Here is a 15,348-nt window from a genome sequence, read left to right on the forward strand (position 1 = left end):
TGTGGAAGAAATACCGATTGGCTGCTGGGTAATGCGATAGGTTCTGCAGACCACACAGTACCCGTACCAGATGCCCCTGGTTCAACATCGGCCTCTAGCCCGCCCTGGCGGCGTAGGTAGACAGACAGACAGACCAGACCCTTGGAGACTCTGTTGGCAATTAATCAGCTGATTGCCCGGGCCGAAGCAGAAATCAGCCGAAACGGGACAAAGCACACGCACTTGCTGTCCCTTTTTAGCTGCAGGAGAGAGAAGAGAGAAGAGAACAGGGCTTCGCTTCTCCTTGCACGCTTGCCGCTGCCTTTGCACAGCAGAGACGCCAGCAGCGGCAGCAGCAGAGAAAAAGCACCATAGAAGATACAAAAGCAAGCAGCCTGTTGGCCGAAGCATGGCATACTCTTTGCAATGATTTATATACTGAAAAGTCAAATTAAAGTCCAATCAAATATGTCTAGCTTGGAGTGCATCAGCTGGGCTGATCCATTATCCATTAGGCTGCATGCCTATTATTACTTTATTGTTTTGTTAAGTAGCAAAATGGCTAGCATGTTCGGCCATAATCTTTATCTCGTTGGCAATTCCGAGATCTTTGAAGACAATGAAACGGACATGCATGATGCTACCGTCGCTGGTCTCAATATCAATCACATTCCTGTCGTACTCGTAATAGTCGCAACCAGTCAAGATTGCTTTATGTATTAGCTCGCTGCGCAAATGGGCGGAAGCCGACTTGCTGATTAGGACCATTGTTGCACTTCCATCATTCATAGAGTTGATGATGTTCGTTAAGTTGCAGTCAAAATCACCGGTAGACACACGCAGGCGTGCAATGACCATCTTTGCTATCTGCTAAAACCAAAACACCATTAGACTGCACCGATTTTCGTATACTAATTCTCACCACTTTTTTTCGCTGCGCTTTCGACTGATTTCTTGGTTAACCTTTTGGCCCTTCTCGCAGCGTATTCACGAAATATTATCCAATAAAATTATTCAAAATTTTTCCTACAAATTCTTTTTTTTTCCCTCAGATATTATAATTTTCTCAATTTTTCTCCAGACTTTTTCTTCTCTTCCGAACTATTTTTTTGCAATGACAAGTCAAATGTATAACCAGCTCAGCCTACTTGTGCCGACGCAAAGTTGACAAGTAAATCATATCGATACGTCCTTGTCACGCGTGATCAGTGTTGTCACCACTATTCAACATGCTGCAGGAAAGTCTTGCAACACTTATTGTCTTTTGTTAACTTCTGGATCCACTGAAGAGTTGGCGGAATTGGCTTCTGGTAACGTAAGTTGGATTTTTTCTAGCAGAAACAGCACACACGCCAATATGTATAAGGGACAAGTAGGTGTTGTTAGCAACCCTTTTGCAGTTAATGTTTGCAACTGGTGTGGCCAGAGTTCATCCACAATCGTGCGTTATTAAAGGGTCACCTTGGTCAATCAGTTGTGGGAATTGATTAGATTACTTCGAATTTGTTAGGGTGTGGAAACAAAAATACATATTACTTTCTTGAAGGGTATTCCAAAAGCGACGACAACGACAACAACAACGCCAACGCATTGCGCATGGGCAGCGCAGCAGCAGCACTGCGGAGCTGCGAATATTATAAAAAAAAGACCTGGAAATCGAAAGCGTCTTGACGGTGGCGTTCCACCGCTGTCGCTGCCTCTGCTGCTGTCACCTGCCTTTGCCTTTGCCTTTACCTTTACCTTTACCTTTATTTCTGCTGTCGCCGATGTCTCTGGCTCTACCACAGTCGCTCTCGCTGTCGCTGTTGCTGCCGCGCACCCAAAAGACGTTGAAATGCGAGCGCCGAGTGTCGTACAAAATCAGAACGTTGCCGCTGCGCATACGCAAAGCACGCGCCCACACACCCACACACACACTCACGCACACTCCCACACGCACAATCGGGATACAAACTCGCCTATACACCACCCATTATCCACCACCCATTATCCACAAGCCGCCTTGCAATAAACTAAACAATTTTTGAAATATTTCTTTATATTTTTTTTACGTTTTGATATTGGATGCGTGATTTTTTTTAATTGAGTTGAAAAGTTAAAAGTTTCGTGCGGATTTTCACAGTGTGTGTGTGTGCAGGAACAATTTTGTTTGAAAAGATTGAAAAGTGTTAATTAAGTGGAGTACATTTACAGGTAAAGTTGATGCCAAATATATGTGTGTATGTACATCCATGGGGGGAAAGTGCATGTCAGAAAATTGAATATTATTATTTTTCTGTGCCAATTACAATTGCAATCAAAACTTTGAAGTGATTAATGAGTGTTCTTGCCTCGGCCATCGCATCCACAAAATATGTTCACTTAAGGAAAAAAAAATGTTAAATTAAAACACACTCGGATTAGCATTTGTTATTTAAAATTATGCGGTAGAATTCATATAAATTATGATAATTTTTTTTCCATAATCACGGTATGCCTCTTATTCTTATCTAAAATTATGCGGGAGTGTAATAAACAAATTTCATATAAATTCTGTTCAAAACAGGGATGCATTGTTGTACATATGTACATACTCGAGGTTCAGCGACATTTCCAACCAAAACAAAATTCAATTCTGAAAAGTGCACCTGCCAAGGAGTTCCAGAATTCCAGAAATTACGGTACGATTCGGTTCTGTTCGGTTCTGCCGTCATTCAAATAATCGAATTAACCCCGAAATCTCTCGCTGTTTGGGTTTTTGTCGAGAGCCAAATGGAGTGCTACCCGATCGGCATACTAAGGAGGGATGGGAATCGAATGGTGTGGAGGCCTTCGTGGAGTGGTCAGGGTACTTCAACTCACACTCGCACTCGCACTCGTACTTTATACAATGTGCAGTTAATAGAACCCGCTATGCCAAGGGAATTGGGGGAAAGGGGATAGCACTTTTATGTGCCCCATGCCACGGCAAGGCACGGCATGCCATTTGTGCATTTCAATGAGGCTTCTCTTTTAACGTGCCCCTCTGAGTAATTGATTCCACACACCGAAACTGTTTGCAATGACTCAAAATCACTTGGCCAGAAATCATTTTTTGTCCGCTTAGCCATGAATGCACAGTAAATATATACTATATGCGATGTATATATATTATGAACATCACGTTGGGGGGTTCTCCATTTGTGGAGTTTTGGTTTGGAATGTTGTGGAAAAGGAAAGAAAGCAAAAGTTTTCAGTTAATTGTTGCGCAAGAAAATTTCCATTGTCGTTTTCGTTGTAACTTTCTATCATCGGATTGGGGCGGGCTGTTCAAGTTCAAGGAGAACACCAACTAGTTCGACGCATACCTTCGAGTTTGCGAAAATAGAGCTTTTAGTCTGCTCTGTGGGGTTTCATATGACATCTGCATTGAGTTCTTACATATACCAATCTCCTCCGCTCACAACTGACCTTCAATGTTAGCCGCCGTTAAGCCGGCTTGGTACATTACTGACCCTCCTCCTCGCTCTTCTTTCGCTCTCCCTTCAGAGTTTTCGCTTTCGATTAACAATTTTTAAATACCAAAAGTGCCAAGGATGCCAAAAGCCAGTTCCAGACGTCACGTCGGGTCAAGATTAACCGGAGAAGGAGGAAAGACGATTATAAACTGGGAGAGACTGGTAGACTGGCACGCTTGTTCTCACGCCCTGTCGTGCCATCAATTGTGGTCTCTCGTGGCACATAACAAAAGAAATTTTAAAACGGAAATATCTCGGCGATGCCTTAAAACAACAGTAAAAACACAGAAACTGGAAACCGTACAGATACGAGTATGTACAGACGATTCTAAGCCATTAATTGGGCCATTTGTTTGGCAGAGGGGTTTGATTTATTTTGCGGTTTGTCGGGGGTGGTTAGATCCAACCAAATCCGTATTCCAGTTGACACATTGACACATTTTTCTTGCCTTGAAACAATTGGAGACGATATGGTGGATCGATGGATCGATCGAACGATCGATCGACAATCAAAGTGAAGCCTTCTCTTTGATTATAAAATTTACGCATGTTTGAAGCGGCTTGTTCGAAGACACATCTACGTGAGTGGCATCCATGAGGAGGTGGAGACGGAGACCCATAAATCGACAGCCTCGAGCCATCCACCCATGACGATTCTCGCCCGAGAAATTGACGCGACAGAGACATTACAAGTCTGTTTATGTTTGTTTATTTATGCTTAATTTATTTATGAACTTATAAAATGGACTTATCAAAAAGCCATTAGCCACTACAAAACGGTTACCCAAACAAAAGAAAACACACACACATGCCGAAATAAGCTAATTCTGTAAACAGATTTCGTGGGAGATTTATTTCTTTGTGCCAATTTCAGAACAGAACCACTTTGCGGATGGACGAGGTGAGGGAGAGCCCAAAACAAACCAAACGAAACCAATCCAATTAGTGCTCTGCGGTTCGTTAATAGATTTCGGTGTAGACAAACAGCGCGATTTCCATTTGATGCCATTCCCAAATTTGCAAATCAGTTGAATAATTTTTTAGCGACTTAAGAGTGTGTGTGGCGTGACCTCCAAAAGGGTATTGTACCAACTCATGGGGATGTTCATACGTTTTGTCATGCCCGGCCCGAGTAGGAGCTTACAGAATCGTGACTGGTGAAAAAATTGTCTGGTTAATGACAACAATAATGATTATTATTATTATGCGTATAAATATCATTATTTGTGATTTATTTCTGTCGCCCAAACTTTCGAGACAAGTTCTGCTATTGTGTGTGGGCTTCCACATAAATACATATGTACATATGTACATACTTATGTATATTTCAATCTATTTCCGTATATATGGCGAAATGCCATATAAATCATACGAATTTTGCAATTGAAAAACGGAAGAAATAATCCAAGTTTCTTGTTCAATTATTCAATGTGCGCGAAATATAAATGAAGACCTAAACAACTAAAAAAAAGAAAATAAAGATATTTGTTTAGAGGCGCACGTGCCTTGACCCCACGATACGATTCGGTACTCTTTGGTTCGATTCCTCGGTTCTTCTCTTGTACTCCGACAAGTCAATGGTGTGTGAAATTTAAAATAATGCTTAAGCAAGTCTCTCTCCAGGGCCCCGCTCGGCACGACTTTTGACACCACTCATTCCGCTCCGAGTGGACATCTTTATTGGCCCGATTATTTCAGACACGGTCACGCCCCCCTTGGCCACACAGCCAGACAGTCAAAAAAGAAGGACAAGACATTGATTGCATAAGGTGATACATTCATTACCCCATATTTTCGTCGATATGTGGTCTCTGTGGAATTGCGGCAATTGCGCAATGGAATCGAACATTAAATAAACTCAACGCGGAACACACTGGACTCTGCCACGTTGGTGGCGCTTCTTTTGGAACTCGGTCTCCCCTTTACACGTTCAACTTCCCTTTTTTTGAGCTCAAACAATTTGGTTAATTTACAACTTAATTTCTGTCATGGTTTTCAATTTATCAGTGGACCAGAGGCTACGGAAATTTCGTACATTTTTCTTTCGGGGAGCGGAACCCAGCCCTCTCTTCTGCTCTTTTCTCCCATTCTTCTGCTTTACAATTATGATAAACGTTGTTGGTTATTGCCAGTTGTTGTAATTGCATGTCGATTGTTATAGTTTTTGTTGGTGGTGTGTGTGTGTGTGTGTGTGTGGTTTTTTTCTGCTTCATCTACAAGGACGCTGTTTCGCGCTGTGGTTTGTGTTTGCATCTCTTTTTGGGGGCGCCCATTAATCGTTTTTTGCCGCTGTCGTGGAATATTGCATGTTGCACGCTCATTTAACACAGTCGCGACCCTGGCCTGCGACCCCCCGCCAGCAAACTGCCTTATTGATTTCTGGGGCCCCAATTAAAATCCCAGCACTCATGCCTAATTACATCGCCTGTGGCAAGCCAAGGCAGGGCACGGCACGTTGTTGGGGCATGGGGCATGGGGCAAAGGCAACAAAGCTAGCGCTCAAGTTGCTTCTAGGTGGGTAAGCTGGGTGGAAGACTGTTAGTGCATTTAACACCTGCCTCAAATTCCTAATTAACAAGACCAGAGAGCCTACAATTTTCCCCTTTTCCCCCTTCAACTTTGCCCTGAACTCTAGACAAAGTTTTGAACCGTTAAGGGAGGGAACAGCATTTTTGGTTGGATTTTCAAAGGAAATATTGAGGCTAAAGAATACTTAAATAAAATATTGAAAATCTATTAAATAAATAATTATAATAATTTATATTGTAAAATACGAACTTCAATTATTATTTAGGCAAGGCCTTACATGCTTTACTTTTCTTAAATTTCATTAATTTCCCTATCTTTTGAAGCATTTTTATCTAAAATCAAAAATACACAACTAGGAAATCAAATAAAATATGCAACATAATTGATTGAGATCAAGAAACAGACTGTGCTTCATAACAAAAGCCTTCTTTTTGCCACTTCAATTCAAAGTATAAATCGAGTCTCCTCAAATGGCCAGTCCCCAACTGCTCTTATGCTCTCGAAACGCACCTTGTGGCTCAGCTCGACTCTGTCGCCCAAGCCCAAGTCAATGGCCATTGAGAAAAACAACATAATAATACGAGTGTTTTTGCTAAAAAATCTAAATTTTTGCATACATTTACTCTGAATTCCTGGTCGACATCTAAATGTTTGTGTGTGTGTGTTTGGGAGCCAATTTGGCGGAGTGGGGAGGGTAGGGCCCTAGAATAAGCGATTGGACATGGCCATGTTCTGGAGGTTGGTTTGGGGCAGAAGCGTAAATAAGCAAACAAATAAAACCACACTTGGACATTTAATGAGATTCGAAGTTGGTAGAGAGAGACAGCCTCTGGATATATATTTTTAGACCCCAAAAGCTTCTGTTGTGTTGATGCTTTTTTGTTTAATTCGAAGGGGGCCGGACCGGGTTCAAGTGACGGAGTTGGAAACCCGTTTATGCATTGGAGGCCCCCAGATCCAGATCCAGTGCCAGCCACAGCTACAGCCTCAGTCTCAGTTTCTTTTCCAGCTCCAGATCCAGAGACAGCTCCGATTCCTCTTGTGCTGTTTTGTGCGTAAACTAGATGATTCCATTAAAAATAATGTAGCAAATTGAAAATAAAAACAGAAAAGACTCAGAGCGAAAAAAGCGTACAGCCATTGACATTTTTTAATACACTTCCAATTGCGGACTCTGGGTGGGCCCTAATGGAGCATACATATTTTAACTTTGGATTGACCAGCATCTAAATAGTGGGACTGTCCGTCAGTTTAAGGGATATCCCCAAGGTATTTACATATAGTCGCTAGTTGGAATTCTGTTAATAGGTTGAAAAGCTAAAAATGATTCGACTTTATTCATAAATACAACATAAATATCTTATCTCATCCATTTCGTCTCTCATCCCACATCTTTCTGCATAACTCCCTGCTAAACTTAATCGAAATCAAATGCAGTGTATCTACCGCCTCCGTTCTTGGCTCGTCATTTGCTCTTGATTACTTTTTAGTCGTTAATCAAAATCAAATGCAGTGTATCTACCGCCTCGGTTCTTGGCTCGTCATTTGCTCTTGATTACTTTTTAGCCCATTTTTTTTTGGTTTCTGCGCCAGCAAACATGTTTAACATAAAAGATAAGCCCCAAAGGGCCAAAAAAAAAGCATCATATTTAAACAACAACAACAAAAGTAGCAAATATAAATACACATACGAGTATTTATCCGTCCGCCTGCCTGTTTGTCTGGGCTGCCGTCTGGTTTTGGGTGCATCGGTGTGTTGTGCGTGCTGCATGTGGATATGCTCGTAAATTTATTTATAAAGGGCACGCAGCCATAAAGTCGGAAAGCGGATCAGGTGGACGTCCTTGCAGGCAATACACAGACTGACAGAGACAGTGGGGCCAGACCGAGGTGGAGATTTCGTTTCAGGTGTGCAGATAATTCCATGGGGAAAACAAAAGGAGATTTTTTCAACGGTAATTACAAAGTCAAATTTATATTTGATGGGCACAAAGAATTTAATAGAAACGCTGTGCAGTGAATTTTGGTAAAAGAAAATCAAATCAAATTCTGATTCAGAAGTTAAAGATCTAAAAAAAAACTCAAAAAGGTTTGATTTTAATCTTTATGGATTGCCAAGTGTTTTTGTAGATGTTTCCTTTAAGATTCCCCTTTCTTTATTATCGTTATTGTTGTTATTGTTCAGTTTGCCTCATTCCTCGACTCTGCCACTTCGGAATTCATTAATTAAAGTGCAAATTCGTCGATATATTTTCATTTTGAAATATTCTTAAATAAGTTTAATATTTGTGTCCACAACTCACCTCATAGAGCTAGAAATGCTGTAAATGTTTTATCCAATTAGAAAACCAAGTAAGACGAGACCAAGTACGAGTATCTTGATGTCGAGTCACTCCTGCTATGTGCATCGATACCAAAGATATCCGAATGTTGCCTTCTGGCTGGAGAGAACCTATTACAGACTCAACTTCATAGATCATCATTTGATTACAGAGTTGCCTTGCCTCGAACCATCTCTGAATTTGAAACCAATTATTTACCTGGAGTTATACTTGTACAGTCTGTAGTCCTCGTTCCACTGTTCCCCCCAAGAACCCGTTTCCAGGGCAGCATTCGACTGAATATCAGAAATTGAATCCGCATCTCATTACATTACAACTTTTTTTTTTTTAGGCAGGAGATGCGACAGTTGATAGTTGGCTCAGGCTTGGGATCGGGGTGGAAAATGAGCACACTCCAGGTGGTTCTGGTAAGAGGCCAAACGAGTGACGAGTAACCAAGCCCAAGACCCATGCTCTGCTCTACCTTTTCCAGTGCCTGCTGCTGGGCGTTGGCTCGGTGCTGGGGCACGGACGCCTGATGGACCCGCCGGCTCGCAATGCCATGTGGCGCTTTGGGTATCCCAATCCGGTGAACTACAACGACAACGAGCTCTTCTGTGGCGGTTATGCGGTGCAGTGGGAGCAGAACAGCGGACGCTGCGGCGTCTGCGGGGATGCCTATCACGTGAAGTCGCCGCGACCGCACGAGGCGGGCGGTGAGTTCGCCAAGGGCATCATCTCTCGGTACTACACCTCCGGCCAGGAGATCGAGGTGGAGGTGGAGCTGACAGCCAACCATTACGGACGCTTCGAGATGTTCCTCTGCCCCAACAACAATCCGCGCCAGGAGGCCACCCAGGAGTGCTTCGATCGCTATCCGCTGCTGATCTCAGGCAGTCGGGAGCACCGCTACCTCATTCCTCGCGATGCCAAGAAGAAGGACATCTTCCGCTACCGTGTGAGGCTGCCGGCCTACGTCACCTGCACCCAGTGCGTCCTCCAGTGGACATACTACACGGCCAATATGTGGGGAACCTGTGCCAATGGCACCGAAGCCGTGGGCTGTGGCAAGGCTGGTAAGTTACTAAAGACAGAGATCTCTCTTCGCTGGATCTCATATCCTTTAAATATGCTCCACTGCACAGAGACATTCAGGAATTGCGCCGATATAGCCATCATTTCGAACACTGGCGGTGGTGTTCCACCCATTTTCGTGAACAATAAATCGCCTTATCTGCTCTACTATCGGGATTATCGGGCTCCCGAGGACAACAATGTTTTCCCTTTGATTGTGCGGTGAGTACGGTGTAAGGTGTGGGAATAGCCGTTGCTTTCACAAAGAAAAACTGTAACAATTTTTTGTATTTTTTAGCATATTTTATAATTTGAAAAAATAACCTTTTCAATATCAATTTAAATATTTCCCCAATATTTGAAGCCTAGATTTATTCTGCACGTTTTTTAATAATTTCTTTGACCTCTTTTCTGCCTCTTGTACAATACTATTCATAAGCGTTTCATTACCGATTCAATTTAATATTAAGATATATGTACTTATACTTACTTATTAATTGCAATTCGTTTTTTAATCCACTTTCACTTCTGGATTTTAACCGATTCATTGCCGATTCCTCGCAGTTGCGCTTATTATTTGTAGTATATCTTCTGCCGATTTCACATAAATTTTGGTTCATTCCGTTTCTTGCTTTTTGAATATTTTTTATTTGGTTTTGTTATTTTTAGCCGCTTCTATCCCGCGGCTATATATGCTTCATTTCTGTCTCTACTCTCCTGTGCTGTCCTTAACCTCCCACCATGTTAATTCCTTAACCGTTTCGTTGCTTCAATCTCTTTGAAAATCTACAATTTGAGCACACAATTCTAACTCTTGCTTTGGTTTTTAGCAATGCCACGCGGCATGCGCGCAAACGAGCCCACGCTTAACCGCTTACTACCCGCTAAATGCTACCCGATACACAGCCTATTCGCATATACCCGATACCCGCCACCCGATATCCGAAATCCGCCTACACAGCTTACCCGATATGTACTGTACCAAAGTTATGCTCTTCACGCCACGAACCGGGCTAGAGTGGCTTCCGAAACGGGTTAAAGGTAAATGCGTGCACTCGTAAATATTAAGCAAACGGTTGTTAAAAAACGCGGTTAAGGTTTCCAACACACAGACACATACACATACACATACACATACTCATAGAAAAAACACTTGCTGTATATGAATGCTTAAATAAACATAAAACAAATATAATACTCGAATTTAAATTGTCTTCTGTTTCCGGCATAGCCGTTACACAAGTTTCGTTTGGTTCTGCTTACTGGGGCATAGTCCTGGGACTTAATACACAAGAAATTTATTTATTAACATTGATCTGACTCTCTGTTGTTTGTGGGCGTTATCAAACATAAGCTGGAATACAACATTTTGACTTTTTTTTATACCCGGTACTTGAAGAGTAAATAGGGTATATTGTATTTGAATAACGGTTGTATGTAACGCACAGAAGGAAACGTTTCCGACCCCATAAAGTATATATATTCTTGATCAGCATCAATAGACGAGTCGATAGAGCCATGTCTGTCTGTCCGTCTGTCCGTCCGTCCGTCTGTCCGTCTGTCCGTCTTGTTTGTCGGCTAGTTCTCAGAGACTATAAGAGCTAGAGCCACAAAATTTTGGCTCCGGACTGCTGTATGCTCACACTGAAACCAGTGTATTTCAAAAATGAGCGACGCCAACTACAGTTTTGAAGATACAAGAAAACTAAAAACGCCATTCCGTAGGAAATGGCCATATCTATTAGATCACCAAATTGGGATCCGATCGGATCATTATTATAGCCACAATGGAGAAATTAATTTCCAGTGGCTAAACCCACCCTGTCCCGCAGCTTTTGCTGCTCTTTTTACATTCTCTCATTCACACTCTGCTTCTGCTTCACTCGGCCCCTGCCTCTGCCCTCCCCCTGCCGATGACTCTTCCGACTTTTAACCCACCCCGTCCCACAGCTTATATTTGTTTTTTTTTTGTGAGGGCGCTGCCTCTGCCTCTACCGCAAGCAGTATGTGGGTCTAGGGAAGGGCGGAGAGCGTGTTGGTGTGAGAAGTGTTGTAGATGTAGATGACTTTGTAGCATTAAGCTACTGACAGAAGCTTGTTGCTATAGAACATACATGTGATATGTGAATACGATAGAGAAAGAGGAAGAACATGCATTTAATAGGTGAATATCGAAATTGAAAAGAAGAAGAGATTAAATTGATTTGAATTCCGACTCGGCCGAACAGCAGCACTTGGCTTTTTATTTCGAGATTTTGAATTTGAACTGGTTGCGAGGAGTTGCGGAAACAGTGGCCAAAAGCTAATTTTTAAAAGTTAAAACCAAGATTCGGTTATTAACGCTCTGTATTAGAAAAAGAGTGACTATCAAAGTTGCGTACCAGAAATTTTCATAGATGGCGCCACTTTCGAAAAATCAGTACCAATTTTATTGCTGTTTTAAATATCTCATAAATTGGAAAATACGATTAACTGATCCAATATTTTTGATGCATTTTATTTAGTAGGCTTTTTACTTTGTGTTCTGTAATGTGAACGATATCTAGTGGTTGGCGATGTCTTCTAAATCTAGATGTAGTCCTGAGTGCCGGGTATAAAAGTTGTGACGCGTAAGAAGCGTCTCACACGTCCCTTCTCGTTTTTTTAATGGAATGAAGGGAGCCACAGCTGTCTGTGAGGCTGCTGTTATGCAATCGGGGAAAAGTCAACAGCTCCTGGACATTGTAACAGTTGGGCACCTCCGCCTCCGAATTAGCCTCCGCCATACCGACCTGAGCGATAAGCTCCCCGCTTTTGCTACTGCCGCTGACATTGCTATTGTCCTTCACCTTCAGTTGTTGGGCTTTGGGGCGCGGCATATTCTTGTTGGGCACGGCCGGGCCAGTGGTGTTTTGAATTCTTTCAACGTTGCAACGTTGGGCTGGACTCGGCGGGGGAGTCCTGCGACGCGTGGCAGAAAACTCCTCTTCGCAGAAGACTTATTCAGAAGTAGAGTGGGTGCTGCTAATGAACCACTCAAATCTCAGATCAATCCACCCAAAATGTGTGGTTGACACCCTCCAAAAACTAAGCTACATTTTACATTTCCCGTCAAAGGTTTAATTGTTTTGCTTGTTTTGTTTAATGCATTGCGTTTCTTATTAACTTCTTGGCGGTTACTTCAATATATTATGGGACTTTCTGCTGAAATCTTCTGCTCTGATGCTCTCCTCTAGGCATTGCTTTGGTTCTTGGAAGTTCCCGTCAGCTTGGACTTTAGTTTCGACTTGAGCTTCCGGATCATGGGATACCTATTGTTGGACGGTGTCTTTGGCAGTGCCTCGCAAACGATGGGCTCAAATCGATTACGATCTCGCTCTCCCACGGTCATTTCTAGGTCTAGGTCCTGCATCAGCGAGGGCGAATGCAAGCATCTGTCCAGATGGTAGCCGTACCCGCAGTACATCGGCAGACAGTGTTCCAGCGAGGCAATGGGATTGGCGATTCGATGCCTCATCACGATGTCGGTGCTGGGTGTTTGGATCTTGACCGTCTGCCTGGAGCCGCGCATGTTCATGGCAGACCTGGCATTGCCGTAGCCGATGCGCAGCTCTGTACGCCTGCGTCGCTCCTCAAGCTCATTGCGTGCCTGCTGCATCTCGCTGAACATTCCGAAAGCCAAACGCAGTGCAAAAAGATTAATTTGGAGTTTTTAAAACTTAGTTTCCCCTTCTTTGGTCTGGAAAAACTACGGACATTTGCTGAAGGTATTTTCCGGACAACTGTCTGATGATGTGTGCTCTCCTCTATCGGAGAAACGAGAGTTGTTTACTTTCCAAATGAGTGACATGAATGTCTAGGATATACAGAGTTGGGTAACAAATGTTTCTCCTTCATCAAATGTTGAAGGAAGAGCAGATTAGAATAGCTTCATGGACCTTTTCCAGCCACTAATCTTCATTGATGTGAAATCAATCTTTCTTTGCAGAGATCAAAAGTGCATTGGGGCACCGGCATTCCGTACGTTGCCTGGCATCGATCACTGGTGCGAGCTCAACTGCCTTCGCTATCCGCCAAATTGTCCGGAGGAGGCCTGCCACTGTCCGTAAGTAGAGCGAGAGAGAGTGCCTGGTGATGCGCAGATAGATAATCCTTAAATTTGTTTTGCAGTCAGGATTGCGTGGCCATTGGGGATCTGGCGGGACGCGAAGGAGCCGACACCTACTGCATGGACGAATGCCTCAATTTTGAGTCGGATTGCCCGCGCGACAGATGCCGCTGCCAATAGTCGGTGAAGCCGAAGCTGTGCTGCCAATTGCCCCACCCCCAATAGACGATGTGAATGTGAAATGGAAGTGGAGAGAACGGAGAGGGAGATGTATGTCGTATAACGAGAATGAATTGAATTTGATTAAGGACAAAGGCTACCGGCGACTGGTTTCAATGGGGTTTCAATCTCTACTCCCGCTTGCGTTGATTCACGAGGAAGGGTCTGGTGAAGATCTGTAGCACTTCCCGCTGCTCGCGTAGACGTCGCGTCTTGGCCACAGGCGTCTCCCAACTGTCGGTGTAGCGGCGTGCACAGAACAGAGACGTCACCTTGCTGCTCAGCTGCTGCCAGCGTTCGATGGCACGCGATGATCCCGGTGCCCGTGAATATCTGCTTTCCCAGTCATCAAGCGACGGCAAATTCTCCTCCTCCTCCTTCTCNCACACTGAGAAAGATATTGTACTCAATCTTTGCAGAGTCATACCTAAAGCTTTTATGTAACTATATTTGATAATCGATCACTGGTGCGAGCTCAACAGCCTTCGCTTTCCGCCAAATTGTCCGGAGGAGGCCTGCCACTGTCCGTAAGTAGAGCGAGAGAGAGTGCCTGGTGATGGGCAGATAGATAATCCTTAAAATTGTTTTGCAGTCAGGATTGCGTGGCCATTGGGGATCTGGCGGGACGCGAAGGAGCCGACACCTACTGCATGGACGAATGCCTCAATTTTGAGTCGGATTGCCCGCGCGACAGATGCCGCTGCCAATAGTCGGTGAAGCCGAAGCTGTGCTGCCAATTGCCCCACCCCCAATAGACGATGTGAATGTGAAATGGAAGTGGAGAGAACGGAGAGGGAGATGTATGTCGTATAACGAGAATGAATTGAATTTGATTAAGGACAAAGGCTACCGGCGACTGGTTTCAATGGGGTTTCAATCTCTACTCCCGCTTGCGTTGATTCACGAGGAAGGGTCTGGTGAAGATCTGTAGCACTTCCCGCTGCTCGCGTAGACGTCGCGTCTTGGCCACAGGCGTCTCCCAACTGTCGGTGTAGCGGCGTGCACAGAACAGAGACGTCACCTTGCTGCTCAGCTGCTGCCAGCGTTCGATGGCACGCGATGATCCCGGTGCCCGTGAATACCTGCTTTCCCAGTCATCAAGCGACGGCAAATTCTCCTCCTCCTCCTTCTCCTGCTCTGGCAGAGCGACTGGGGCTGGAGCTGGAGCATGGGGCATCACCTCATCCGCTTCGTTGTCCTCGTGGGGCAGACCCGAGCAGCTGCCTGCCTTGACATTGCTCACAAACTCGAAAGTGAAAGAGATGCGACGCAGTCTTTGACCCCCTGCTTCCTGCGGGGATGATCTTTAAGCTGTCACTGCTGCTGGTGCTTCACCTGCTTCGGAATTCAGCTTGTTGCGCATTCTATTCAGATTTGCATTTGAGATCATGTTCCCATAGGTGAATCGCAATTTGGCACGATGGCGTCGCGCCTGTTCGTCTGATACTCGCTTGTCCGGCTCTTGGAGCTGGGCCGGAGTCTGGCTCGGCGCCGGAACCTGCGCCTGCTCATGCGCCTGGTCCTTGTTCTGTTTCTGGTTGGACATGGCAACTGCAACCAGATTTGCAACGAAAATTACACTAAAATTTGCCTCAATTATTGGGATTGGGATTGGGATTTTGACAATTTTGGGCTACACAATTGATGTACAATGACATCTGGT

At 44.1% G+C, this 15,348-nt stretch overlaps 2 protein-coding genes across 3 annotated transcripts; one reads left to right on the top strand and one right to left on the bottom strand.

The window, feature by feature from the left end:
- Positions 1–2,079: 2,079 nt before the first annotated feature.
- LOC117590474 lies at positions 2,080–13,722 on the top strand. 2 transcript variants are annotated; one of them, XM_034283129.1, is made up of 6 exons: positions 2,099–2,172; positions 8,658–8,733; positions 8,799–9,381; positions 9,451–9,601; positions 13,347–13,463; positions 13,529–13,722. In XM_034283129.1, exons 2-6 carry the CDS (start codon positions 8,665–8,667, stop codon positions 13,644–13,646), a joined length of 1,038 nt encoding a protein of 345 aa, XP_034139020.1. In that variant the 5' UTR covers positions 2,099–2,172; positions 8,658–8,664; the 3' UTR covers positions 13,647–13,722. The 2 variants fall into 2 exon arrangements, with proteins under 2 accessions (XP_034139021.1, XP_034139020.1); XM_034283130.1 differs by lacking the exons at positions 13,347–13,463; positions 13,529–13,722 and adding an exon at positions 10,210–10,464 and having other exon boundaries at positions 2,080–2,172.
- On the bottom strand, positions 13,715–15,348 carry LOC117590557. The gene is made up of 4 exons (XM_034283296.1): positions 15,209–15,348; positions 15,004–15,178; positions 14,590–14,931; positions 13,715–14,062 (listed from the first exon to the last, which is right to left on the bottom strand). The coding sequence occupies exons 1-4, from the start codon at positions 15,229–15,231 to the stop codon at positions 13,817–13,819; spliced, it is 786 nt and encodes a 261-aa protein (XP_034139187.1). The 5' UTR covers positions 15,232–15,348; the 3' UTR covers positions 13,715–13,816.

Source organism: Drosophila guanche, unplaced genomic scaffold (genome assembly GCF_900245975.1).
Source record: "Drosophila guanche unplaced genomic scaffold, DGUA_6, whole genome shotgun sequence".
Classification (NCBI taxonomy): domain Eukaryota; kingdom Metazoa; phylum Arthropoda; class Insecta; order Diptera; family Drosophilidae; genus Drosophila; species Drosophila guanche.

What these genes read in the sequence shown, in the direction of transcription:
- LOC117590474 (XM_034283129.1), top strand. Translation starts at nt 8,665, where the DNA reads ATGCGACAGTTGATAGTTGGCTCAGGCTTGGGATCGGGGTGGAAAATG. An exon ending in GCACACTCCAGGTGGTTCTG is followed by an intron (nt 8,734 to 8,798) that starts GTAAGAGGCCAA and finishes TACCTTTTCCAG; the next exon opens with TGCCTGCTGCTGGGCGTTGG. An exon ending in GAGGAGGCCTGCCACTGTCC is followed by an intron (nt 13,464 to 13,528) that starts GTAAGTAGAGCG and finishes TTTGTTTTGCAG; the next exon opens with TCAGGATTGCGTGGCCATTG.
- LOC117590557 (XM_034283296.1), bottom strand. Translation starts at nt 15,231, where the DNA reads ATGTCCAACCAGAAACAGAACAA. An exon ending in TCCAACCAGAAACAGAACAA is followed by an intron (nt 15,179 to 15,208) that starts GGACCAGGCGCA and finishes GGCGCAGGTTCC; the next exon opens with GGCGCCGAGCCAGACTCCGG. An exon ending in CAGGTGAAGCACCAGCAGCA is followed by an intron (nt 14,932 to 15,003) that starts GTGACAGCTTAA and finishes TTCACTTTCGAG; the next exon opens with TTTGTGAGCAATGTCAAGGC.